The following is a 12793-nucleotide window of genomic DNA, read 5'->3' as shown; positions in this document are numbered from 1 at the left end:
CTGGCCCAGCTCCACACCCATACAGCTGCTTGTCAGTCTCCACAACTGAACCTGACTGCTCTTTTGGACCTAACTCAAAAGGCAAGGCTATCCTTTTCTTGTCTCCTTCCAGTAGCTTCCAATTTGCTCCCTTTCTGTCAATGTTCCAAAAAATGATCAAGATTTAGGAAAAGAAGTCTGCCATTTTCTACCTATTTAAAAATAAAACAAACAAACAAACAAAAAAAAACAAAAAACAAAAGCAACGCTCATATCTTTGTTCTCTTTCGAGAGGCTTGGGGTCAAACTGGGAGCCTGACAACGATGAGCTACAGACCCGTCAACACGTTTTGTCATCAGACAATTTTAAGTTAAGAACCATAATACACGGCTGCACGTTTTTAGTGGTGTGCACCTATAATCCTGGAACGAAAGAACAAACTCTCATCAACTCCTCCTTGACTTCCATATGCATACCATGTGGCATGTCCATACCCACATACTCAGACACACATAAAAAAATTAAAAATGTTGGGGGTAGTACTCTCAACAAGTATTGTAGGCTGGACATAATATCACACACCAGAATATGGAAGGCACGGGTAGGCGGATCTGTGAGTAGGAGATCAGCTTGGTCAAATGATGAGTTCTAGGCTAGCCTGGCCTAACATAGTGAGACCCTGTCCTTTAAAAGAAAAAGTAAGCTTACACATTTGAGTCTAGAACTCCAGAAGTGGAAACAGAGGATTAGGGACTTAAGGTCACTCTCGGCTACATAGCAAATTCAATCCAGCCTGAATTACATAAGACCCACATTCCCCAAAACAAACAAATGCTTTGATGATGTCATACTTTCCATAAATTATATTTTCAAATAGGTATTCCTGAATATCTAAATCTGCCTTAGTGAACACAAAGATAAATCTCTAATATTCACTACACGTATAGTCATATAAGGCTTGCTTCCTAAATTCTATAAACTGTTGATTTTTAAGAATTATTACATCTTTATTTGTTTTATATTTTTTTTTATGTATTTGTGTGTATTCACATGTGGGGGCACAAATGCACTTTCATTACAGCATCCATGTGGATGTCAGGACAACTTTTAAAAGTTAATTCTCTCCTCTGTCATATGGGTCCCAGGGATTAACTCAAGTTGTCAGACTTGGCACCAACCATCTCTACCCAGGACTATCTTCCAGCCCAATGGGTACTGTTTCATTTTAAGCATTTTAAGCATTACTATCACCACTATATGAACGAACAATAGAGGGATGATTTTTCCATCTCTGTCTTCTAATGAATCCAATCAACAACAGAAACATCAGGGAGTTAGGCATGTTGGCAAAGTTCTGGGTTCAATCTAGCACCATTAAAAAGAAGTCTGATAAATAAACTTACTAAAAAATAAGTAAGAAGTAAATAATGATGAAGGTCTACTCAAATACGTAGCAATTTTCATTCACTACAACCTAGATCTTAACTCCAACTTATGAAGAATTGACAGTTAAGGCTCCTAACATAAATGTATCTATCTCCAAGCCTTTCTAAATCTAATCTATCACCCAATACTTTTTTTTTTTTGGTTTTTTTTCGAGACAGGGTTTCTCTGTACAGCTCCGGCTATCCTGGAACTCACTCTGTAGACCAGGCTGGCCTCGAACTCAGAAATCCGCCTGCCTCTGCCTCCCAAGTGCTGGGATTAAAGGCATGCACCACCACCGCCCTGCTCACCCAATACTTTCTATACTTTGAATTCTTGTGTACTTTCCCACTGGCCTTTACCAGCAAACCTACAGAGAAAACGCATTCCTGTAACTCACATTCTAGAACTGTCTCTGTGCTGGCTACACAAAGTAGGCACCTGCATCACCATCTACCTATTGAATAACTGGAGCCTATTCTAAGTACTCTGGCCTGGCTGCAATCTCCTTCCTTGTAAGAGTTCTAACAGAACTCACTACTTCTCATTTTCCCTAAGTCTGGATTACTTCACTCTTTGTGTTTCTGCCTAATTAACAACAAAAAACTCAAAATGGCTAATTTTTGAAGGTAAAATAAAAAACGTCACTGAACAAAAATGTTCCCCATTTCTACATATATACACAAATACAGCCCAGATAGGAACTGAGAAGTACTATTTTTTTCTTCAACTTGTCTCTAAATCAACTTCATTTGAGAACCTAAGGCATGAAAAGCAAAGAACTACTTATAAATACCAAATCAGTATCAAAATGGGCAAAACATAATGTCATAGTCACCTACTTGCAGATATCCCTGTACGTCTGAATTGCCGTGTCCATGTAATGAGCAGGGTATGGTCTAGGAGCTCCTGGCTGAAGGAAGGCTGACACTGCTGCCATTTCCTAAAGGGGGAAAGCACCATGATTTCAGGAGACATGTCCGCATGCTGAGTCAAATACTGGAGGTCCCAGAGCACGAATGTATAGATTTCACTTTAATGCATACTCAAACATCATAATTTGTTTTGACTTAAAATTCTGATCTTTGCTGGGGGTGATGGCCCACACCTTTAATCCCAGCATTTGGGAGGTGGAGGCAGGCTAATGTCTGAGGTTAGCCTGGTCTACACAGTAAGTTTTAGGCTAGGTAGTCTACACAGAGACCCTATCTTTAAAAAAAAAAAAAATTAAGAACACAGAGTAATGCATGATTTAAAGGCATATCCTGGCATATCCACAACAAAGGTAAATTTGTTCTGGGGTGATTTTGTTGTGCAGACATCAACATATATTTCTATAAACCAAAATAACTGTGACATCAGTATGTGAGAATGTTTTAAGCAATAATTTTCTTTTGTTTTGATTTTCAAGACAGGGTTTTTCAATGTAACCTTGGCTGTTCTGGGATTTTCTCTGTAGACCAGGCTGTCATTGAACTCAGAGATCTACCTGTCTCTGCTTCTTAGTATGGGTTAAAGATATGGGCCACCACTGCCCAGCTTAAGCAATAATTTTATTACAATACCACCATATATTCAGTCTGTTATTACACACAAAAAACTATAAACGCTATATGGCCGTGCATGCTTCCAATTTTTATCTGTATGTGATAAATACTGTATTTAAGCTATTTAAGCAAGGTAGCAGCTATATGAGAAGAGTTTACTACTAAAAAATATTATGACATTATACGTCCACAACTGAAAATGCCTGCAGTTCACAAAAGCTACTGTAAAAGTAGTAAGGATGAGAGAACAGTTCTCTTGAAGCCTACTCATCTGCAAAAACAAAGTACAAATAAAACTATGGACTGGTGACTTGGAAAATAGCCTACATCCTTGTTGGACAGCTTAGCGCTGGAGGATACAATTTAAATACCAAATGCCTCCTCCTGGAGGAGCTAAAATAAAGAGGAGCTTCTTTCTTTTTTTCTTTCTCTCTCTCTCTCTCTCTCTTTCTTTCTTTCTTTCTTTCTTTCTTTCTTTCTTTCTTTCTTTCTTTCTTTCTTCCTTCCTTCCTTCCTTCCTTCCTTCCTTCCTTCCTTCCTTCCTTTCTTTCTTCCTTTCTTTCAAAGATTTATTTATTTACTGTTATATGTGAGTACACTGTAGCTGTGTTCAGACACACCAGAAGAGGGCATCAGATCTCATTACAGATGGTTGTGAACCACCATGTGGGTGCTGGGATTTGAACTCAGGACCTTTGGAAGAGCAGTCAGCATTCTTAATCACTGAACCATCCCTCTAGCCCTGAAGAGGAGCTTCTAAGGGGAGGATGAGGGAGGAAGTAAAGCCTGCTGAGCCAGAACTGTATGAAGAGAAGAGAAGGGAGACACTGCTCTGGAGAGGAAGCCATCCATATGCACTGAAGTGCTTCCTGCCAATTTTGATTTTTAAAAAGGCTTCAAAGGCTTAGGGACACAGCTCAGCAAGCACGGGGGCCCAGGCTTGACTCCCAGCATCAGAAAACAAACAAACAAACAAACAGTACCAACCAAGGCGCCTGCTGCATAAAGCATTGCTTGATCATTAAGAAAATCCTTCTTTGCGGTGTGGTAACAACTGTACGCCAGATCGTAGTGCTGTACCAAAAAGCACAAGTCAGCCATTTTCCTGATCTGAAGCTCAGGTGCTTCTGGTGGATACCTGGAACATAAAGAAATAATGTATGTTTTGTAGCCATCACACCATCACATATAAAATATAGAGGAGGTTGTTCAATTACCCAAACAATGAATTTTATCTATTTTGAAATTCTATCTTTAAAAACGATTACCAATTTTCAAAAGTTAATGAATATGTCTATCTTTTAGTCCTGAAAACTTCTCAACTGTAGATAAGCATCTGTCTGTCCCATGAACAAGTTTTAAAGTAAATAAATGGTTAATACCAGTTAACTTATTTATATACAACTCAGAAAAAAATTTAAAATCCAAAGACTAGTCATTTTCCATTAAAGCAAGATTTTGGAAGAAACAAAACTTGCTAACCATATTTCTTGTTTTACAACAGTAGGCTGAGCACTGGGAGCCTGCAGTGGGAGAGCAGCAAGCTGAGGACCCAACCGGGCATGTTGCCCAATTCAGCAACTTGTTGCCTTAAACGATATGTACCAGGGGCTGGAGACTCAGTGGTTAAGACTGACTGCTCTTCCAGAGGACCTGAGTTCAATTCCCAGCAATCACATGGTGGCTCACAACATCTGTAATGGGATCTGATGCCCTCTTCTGGTGTGTCTGAACATAGCTACAGAAAAAAAAGTATGTACCAAAGCTAGTACTGAGTATCCAATCTAACTAACTCCATCTTCTTAAATAAACAGGTACAGAACAAAATGATACACCACTCTAGCCATGGACTGTTGACAAATTTACCATATCAGACATGAGTTCACTCCTTGTGAACTCAACCTGAAAGCAATTGGTTACCCACGTAACTGTCCTGCCTCTATTGTACCAGTACATGTGACTTGGCAGGTGGGCACTGCGATACCCGACATCCTCTGCCAAGTAAGCCTACTGACTTTTCCTGGTAGTGTCTACATCACCTTCTGCCATCACGAATGCTGACACCAGGAGGAAACTGTCCTGGTCAGCTTACTTTCTCAGTGTTCTATAATCAAGCCATGTGGAGTCTCAGCAAAAGGGTCTTAGTTAACTAAGAGCAATGGCGAGAACCTGTGCTACTTTGACTGAAGAGCTTCTTTTCAAATATCCTCTCAGGCAATGGTAGTAGTTCACACCTGTAACACGGCACATGGGGAGCTGAAGTAGGATCATTACAAGTCCCAAGTTAGCCGGGCAGTGGTGGCGCACACCTTTAATCCCAGTGCTTGAGAAGCAGAGGCAGGCAGATTTCTGAGTTCAAGGTTGGCTCGGTCAGAGTGAGTTCCAGGACAACCAGGGCTATGCAGAGAAACCCTGTCTCAAAAAAACAAGTCCCAAGTTAGCCTGGGCTCAGAGTCAGACTCCATCTCGAAAAATAAAAATGATGAATAAATAAATAATTCATTTAAAAGTCCAGTAAGAGATTTTTAAATCAGAATTTAAACATTCTCTTTCTGTATCTGAGTTTTGGCCAGCATAAAAATAAACTAAAAAGACAATCACTGTTTTTATACTCAAACACTAGACAAAGTTAAACACAGTTGAGATAAATACAGTGATATTTTACTCACAACAGCCCAGATGTGTTCTTCAGCTCATTAATGCTCTTTTCTGGAACTTTACTCCCACTAAACCATTTCTTAGTGGCAGAAAACAGAGATCGACTCAAACCTTTCCTTGATATTAGCTAGAAAAAAAAATTTAACATGTTGGCAAATATAAAGGCTTGAAGTATTTTCTACAAACAAAACAATTTTAAGCTTTATAGAGTAAACAATTATTTTATTAGCACTAATTTTAAAAATATTTATGGACTGCAGAAATGGATCAGGTGCTCACAGCACTTGTTCTTCAGAGAATCTGGGTTTAGCTCTCAGCACCCACATCGCTACTCACAATCAACTGCATCTCTGGTTCTGGGGAGAGGGACTAGGCACACATGTGATACACATACATACATGTAGGCAAAACACTGGTACACATAAAACAAAATGAGAAGCCGTTTGTTTTGTTTGATTTAATATCCAATATAAATACAAGTTGTAGAGCTGGCCCCATGGTTAAGAGCACTGGCTGCTTCTACAGAGGACTAAGGTTCCACTCCCTGCGCTCACATGGTAAGCTAACAACTATGTTACTCCAGTTTCAGGACTCCACTGCCCTCCTCTGTCCTCTGCGGTCACCAAGTATGAAAATGGTACACATACATACATGTAGGCAAAACATTCATATACATAAAATGAAATTGATAAATAAATCTTTAAAAAATAACCTGTCCAGTAAACTAAAGGAATCCCAAATGAAAATGACTATGGTGTATCTAGGTAGGGTTCAAGAGAACTTCATCACTGGTACTAATTTCAGTCAGTTTTCATAGTTTATCACAAAACAAAATTTAAATACAAATCAAACTTTTAATAGTCTTAAACTCATTGACTTAATTTGAAGATTAATAACCTGAAAAAACTTAAGACTTACCTGATCATTTAACTGACGAATTGTTTTCTCTATGTGTGGCAGAAGGCCCCGGAATGTAAACTCTTGTATAAACTGTCGAATCCGATCATGATCAGTGAGGGTTAAACAAGCACCACGAATCACTCCAGCACTTGCTTTCTTTATCTCGTGGACAGAAGCAGCAGACTTCGCCCGATCTGAGCCATCGGTATTGTTAGGAGGGTCACCGCATTGGTCTACTTGAAGTGGATGAACTCTGAAGTTATTTGGTAGGCCATCTACTGAAAAACAAATCTCTCCTTTACTTTTAGAATGCAACAGAAAACTTAACAAAGCTACCATACTACTAAAGAATGGTCCCTTTTCTCTGTGTATACAGAGATGATATACCATTAACATTTTCCCATTCCAAATTAAAGGCTTGAACTGGTGAGATGGTTCAGGGAAAGCTGCCTGAAAACTGAGTTTGACCCTGGAATCCACATGAGAAGGGAAAGAATCAACACACTACAAGTTGTTCACTGGCCTCCACATATATGACACATGACACTGAGTGTATACACATACACACATACACACACACACACACGTAATAAAAGTTTTTAATCAAACTAAGGGACTTGAATGTTCCTGACGCAGGAAGGAGCCCAAGAACAGGCTGTCTTAGACTGTTACTGAACGCCATGTAAGTGACTCTAACCCTCACGGCAGCTGCGCACTGTGGCACATGCCTACAACCCAACCCTTGGAAAGCTGAGACAAATGGATCGCAAGCTCACAGGCAGATCATGAGTTCCAGACCAGTCTGTGCTACACAATAAGGGCAACAAAACAAATTTTAGAGCTATCATTATCAAAACTACAGCTTAAAATATAGGAATATAGTTCTAAAAATCCTATGAACCTAGGATGTTATACTGTATGTCACATTTTCCTGGATTTCTAAAAGAGAAAGCTGTTATTCTCTTTCTAATGTGATATCAGTAAATTGATTGAACTAAGAATGACCATTTTTAAGTTTTATTTTTTTGTTTGTGTGTACATGAAGCCTATAGAGGCTAACAGAGGGCATTAGGTTCCCTCTGGAGTTGGAGGCACAAAGTTGTGGGTGTTCTGGCATGGGTACTAAGATCTAACTCAATGTAAGAGCAGAAACCATTGCGCCTTCTCTGTAGCCCTTATGACGCACTATTATAACACAACAACAAAAACAAGAATTCAAAGGACTGAATAAAATCAGAAAAAAAACAAAACCTCTTAACTTTTGAGCCAGGTATGTTGGTACATACTGGCTATCTCCCAGTACTTGGGAAGTGCAGAAAGAGAATTGAAACTCCAAAGACAGGTCCTCCACAAAAGCAGTAGATACTTAAGGAGCTGAGACAAGGAAATCCTAATTTAAAGCAGAGTCTGATAACTTAGTCAAGACCTTGTCTTAAAGTTTAAAAAAGAGTGGGGCCTGGAAAGATGGCTCAGTATTTAGGGGCATACACTGCTCTTGCAGAGGACGTGAGCTCAGTTCCCAGGGACACCTGTACGGAACTCTAGTTCTAGGTGGATCTCAGGGGGATGACCTCCTCTGGTACCAGCATCCACAGACACATAAACACAGGTAACTTACAATAAATCCTTTTTAAGTTTTTAAAGAAAAGGGGCTAGGGATATATCAGGGATGTTTGTCTTTTGGCTTGAGACAGGGTTTCTCTGGTAGTCCCAACTGTCCTGGAACTAGCTCCACAGACCAGGCTGGCTTGTTTTTACAGAGATCCGTCTGCCTCTCTCTCTGCCTCTGCCTCTGCCTCCTGAGTGCTAGGATTAAAGGCATGTGCCATCACCACCCAACAAGAGTGCTTTAATAACAATAAATACTTTCAACCAAAAGAGAACTTAGAAAGCATAACAAGACCTTTGACTTCATTATCTAGTCCATCCAATGAAAGCAAGTTACTATCAGAATTCTTACTGGAGGTCATAGTACAAGGGCCATCTTCATATGATTCCTAGCAAAACAAAATGCAAAGCATTAGCAATATAATTAATCAAGTTTAAATACTGCCAAATACACTAATACCCATGATTCTCCTGCTGAACGTGGACTTCATGGACTTGCTAAAGCAATCCTCTTGGCCCTCTAGTCTATCATGCTGCATTTTCATTCCTGTCATACTCAGTTAACTATGCTAATTCTTCTGCATTTAAGTGATCTCCATTTCAAATGCATCTCAATATTCATGAAGATGTTTATACAGGCACATAAATATGCCCGTGAATTCTAAAAAAATAATAACAGCAAAGGAAAAGCCTGCCAGAGTCAGGCAGGAGGAGAAAAGAACAACTTCAAAATCTCCCAGGACATAAACAGAATGCTAGCAGAGTGGACTCTGAATACACTGAAGGGCTGTGAGAAAGACCAACACAGTGCCCAGTTCTAGAAAGGCACGTAACTCTCAGGCCATGCCTGACCCCTATACCACTACATGACATGAACATTAAAAACAATCAAAATAAAGCTGTTGTATAGCCAGCTGATTTGGGTTTATTTATGTCTAAAGATTCCCTCCCCCCAGAATAATATGAAAGAAATCCAGCATTATTTCAGTATTCAATGAGTAGGATGGACTGGAGTGTTTAAGAGCTCTTACAGAGGACTCCGGTTCTGTCCCTAACACCCACATCAATAGTTCTTAATCACCCTTGGCTATATTTCCAGAGTTTCTAATGCCTACAGAAACTCACATAAGTAAAAAATCGATAAATCAATAAATATTAAAAAATAAATGAGTAAAATATTAGATACTATGTCTAGATTTAAAAATCTACATGACAGAATAAGGAAATAAAATAAAATTTTAATCAACATTTCTATTAGATCAATCATTATATAAGCTTTTAAAATGACTTTTAAATATCACTTAAAGAGCAAATAAAGTAGGGTAGCTATTCAAAATATATTTCCCATTTACTTGAAAAATCTTCCTTTTAAACAAAAAAGTCAAATCCTTTTGTTACTGTTTGTATTTTCAAGACAGGGTTTTTCTGTGTAGACCAGTCTGTCTTGGAACTCTCTCTGTAGACCAGGCTGACCTAAACTCAAGAGATCCACCTGTCTCTGCCTCCTGAGTACTGGGATTAAAAGTGTGCACCACCACTGCTATGTTAAAAAAGTCAAAATTCTACTAACCAAATAAACCAAATTGACTCTACCAAGTAGCGCACTGTGTTATTTAACTTTGTGAAAAAGTAAACTTTACAACTATCCACTTTAACTATCAATTACCCAACAAGAGTCAACTAGAGAGTGTGAGCTCTGCAATGTGGCCAACGCGCAGCAAGATGGAAAGGCAAGAAGGCAACCGCAGAAAGGAGACAATGCAGAACAGACCAAGACCATTCCTAGTTAATTTGGGAGATAGGGGTTTGGGAGTGGGGAGTATGAGATGTGGTCTCACTATGTACACCAGGCTAGCCTTGAACTCAATGAAATCCACCTGCCTCTGCTTCCTGAGTACATTCTTGGTTAAACAGACAAATCCCAATGTTTATCTCTACATGGCTGGCCAATCTGGGTCAAGTCTTAGTATTTAGTACATGCTCTGGTTTGAATGAGGAATGTTTCCCATAGGTTCATGTATTGGAACATTTGGTGCTGCTGAATTCTAGAGCTTTTCTGAGGTTGAGGTTTGCTGGAGGAAAAATATCACTTGGGGCAGCTTTTGAGGGTTTACAACCTCAAACCACATCCTGCTTGCTCTCTGCTTCCTGTGTATAGAAGAAAAATGATCTTTGTGCTTTCTGACTGCCAGGTCGGCCTCAGACCCCTGCTTCCATGCCTTCCCCACCATGATGGACTTACTTTCTCAGGAACTGTGAGGTAAAATAAACCCTTTCTTCATGGTGTTTACCATAGCATCAGAAAGTTATTAAGACAGTATGCAATTCACCTTTTAAAATGAACCATTTTATTTAAGAGATCATAGTGATGGATAAAAACTAGTCATATTAGTACTTGTACTAGTGAGCCACTAAGCAAGGCAGGTACCTCTAAGGTAAGGCTCTTATGTTAATGTACCTTCAAAGCACCCTTTCCTTTATTTTCAGCTAAAAATTTATGGTGCAAGCTGAGCATGACCAAAGACATGTCGATCTGTTCCTTTAAATGTGCTCCATGACTCTGAACTGAGCATGTCCAACCGTACATGTATTGTTTCTTTAATTTATGAATGTGAACTGAGCATACCTGGGAAGGAATGCAACAGAGAACGTGTAGGACTGGACCAAATGCAAACCTCGTGCCTCCTCTAACCAAGGGTCGCACTGCTTTGAAAATGGCCCCTATCTCCTTGCTTGTTTCATGTAAGACGTCTTTCTCCACTCGCATGTCTTAGCTGTGCTTGTCCCGTCTCTGAAAACCCACTATGTTCAACCGAACATAACTAATACATAAAATTTGTCTAGACCCATGCTAGCACATATCAAATGTCAGCGTGTGGAAGGCTGAGGCAGGATGATCAGGAGACAGGAACAGTCTGCGCTATACAGCAACTCCGCGGCCTAGTGGCGCACACCTTTGATCCTAGCACTCAACAGGCAGAGACAGATGGATCTTTGTGAGTTTGAGGCTAGCTTGATCTACATAATGAGTTCAAGGCCAGTCAGGTATAAAGAAAGACCTTGCCTCCACCTACCCCACAAAATAGAAAAATCAACGGTCACATCTTTTTTTTTTATTCGATATATTTTTTATTTACATTTCAAATGATTTTCCCTTTTCTGGCCCCCCACTCCCCAGGTCACATCTTTTTAAAATAAATTTAAATACAACTTTTGTGGTTTGGTTTGATTTTACATGTACCTGGTTTTGAATATTATTTTTCTGGAGATACTGACTCCAAGGATCTGGTATCTGCTCATCTGATGCTCGATTTGGTGCTCGAGAATTGATTTTAAGTAAATAGCAACCCTGAGTCCCATATTTCTGTTTCATTTCTTCATAAATTGATTCAGCTCTAAAGAAACAAACAAACAAAAAAACCAACTTTGTAATAACCTTAGACAAAGTTCAGACAGAACGTAGCAGACCTTAAATTTTTTGCTTGTCTTTATATTACTTTGATACTTTTACTTACGTGGGGAGGTCAAGGACACATACCAAATTGCATGTGTGAACAGAGGACAACATTCAGGAGTTGGTTTTTTTCCTTCTACCACATGGGTTGTGGAGACTAAACTCAGGTCACCAGCCTTAGCAGCATGAACCTTTAACCACTGCAACGTCCAGTTGAGTTCAGACAATACATTTTATTTTATTTAGTTTTTTTTTAAATGTGTGCGCGCGGGCGCGCTCGCACACCTGCATAGATTTCATATGTGCTACCTGCATGCAAGAGCCCAAGGAGGAGAGAAGAAGGTACCCGGCCCCGTGGGGCTGGATTATTGACAGCTGCATGCTTCTGTGTAGGTGCTGGGACATGACTCTGAGTCATCTGCAAGGGTGGCAGTGGTCTTAACCCTGAGCATCAATCCAGTCCTAACAACAGATGTTTCAAATAATCCAGGAATAACCCCCAAAAAGGCAAAACAGAAAATATAGAGAATATTAAAATGTAAACCAAAACTCATGATAATTGAACCTACCTTCAAGACAGTCATATCTGTTGCACAGACAATTTGAAGGCCAAATTAATTTGGGGAAACTATAGAAAGCAAAATTAGTTTCTTTACAGCAAAGACCATCTAGAAGCCCTCCACATGCTATAGTGGAAACTGCCTATTTCCAAAGAGCTACTTCAAACACACAGATCAGCAGCTTTTTGTCAACTGTGGAAACACATCTTCAGAAAGCATAATTTGAAAATATTTTCAAGCTATTTATTAATAAATGAAAATTAAACATCAAAAATTTTTATAGGCCAGGGAAGAAAAGAGAACTGCACCAAAGTGGATGAAACCCTCATTACAGACTCACTCTTTATTCTTGAAAAAGTTAGTGTAGCTGAAGCCTTGAGCTATCTTTCAGATTTAAAAAAAAAAAATCTTCCCATATTTTGGAAAAAAAAAATCACACATGCCATCTTCACACATCTTCACATATGCCATACCAAGTCTGAACTCAGCTTAGGCTACATGAAATATGAAGAGGGAGGGGGAGGGAGGGAGGGAGGGAGGGAGGGAGGAAGCTACTACACCAAGCTTGCTGTTGGTAGAGAAAATGAATTGAAATGTGACAACCTAAGAAGCAAAGAGTACAACTGAGAAATGAAATTCTATTAAGTCCAGTCTGCTTGTT

The 12793-nt window shown here is 39.4% G+C and overlaps 1 protein-coding gene across 1 annotated transcript in view; it reads right to left on the bottom strand.

The window, feature by feature from the left end:
* Nucleotides 1–12793, bottom strand: part of Trappc8 (trafficking protein particle complex subunit 8) — a 70531-nt gene that overhangs the window by 42990 nt on the left and 14748 nt on the right. Inside the window, 6 exon segments of the mRNA XM_052201344.1 lie at nt 2248–2348; nt 3940–4090; nt 5622–5737; nt 6529–6788; nt 8414–8507; nt 11360–11513. Coding sequence (XP_052057304.1) covers nt 2248–2348; nt 3940–4090; nt 5622–5737; nt 6529–6788; nt 8414–8507; nt 11360–11513 — 876 coding nt within the window.

This window comes from Apodemus sylvaticus, chromosome 13 (genome assembly GCF_947179515.1).
Source record: "Apodemus sylvaticus chromosome 13, mApoSyl1.1, whole genome shotgun sequence".
In the NCBI taxonomy this organism is placed as follows: domain Eukaryota; kingdom Metazoa; phylum Chordata; class Mammalia; order Rodentia; family Muridae; genus Apodemus; species Apodemus sylvaticus.
This window is presented reverse-complemented; position numbering and strand designations above follow the sequence as displayed.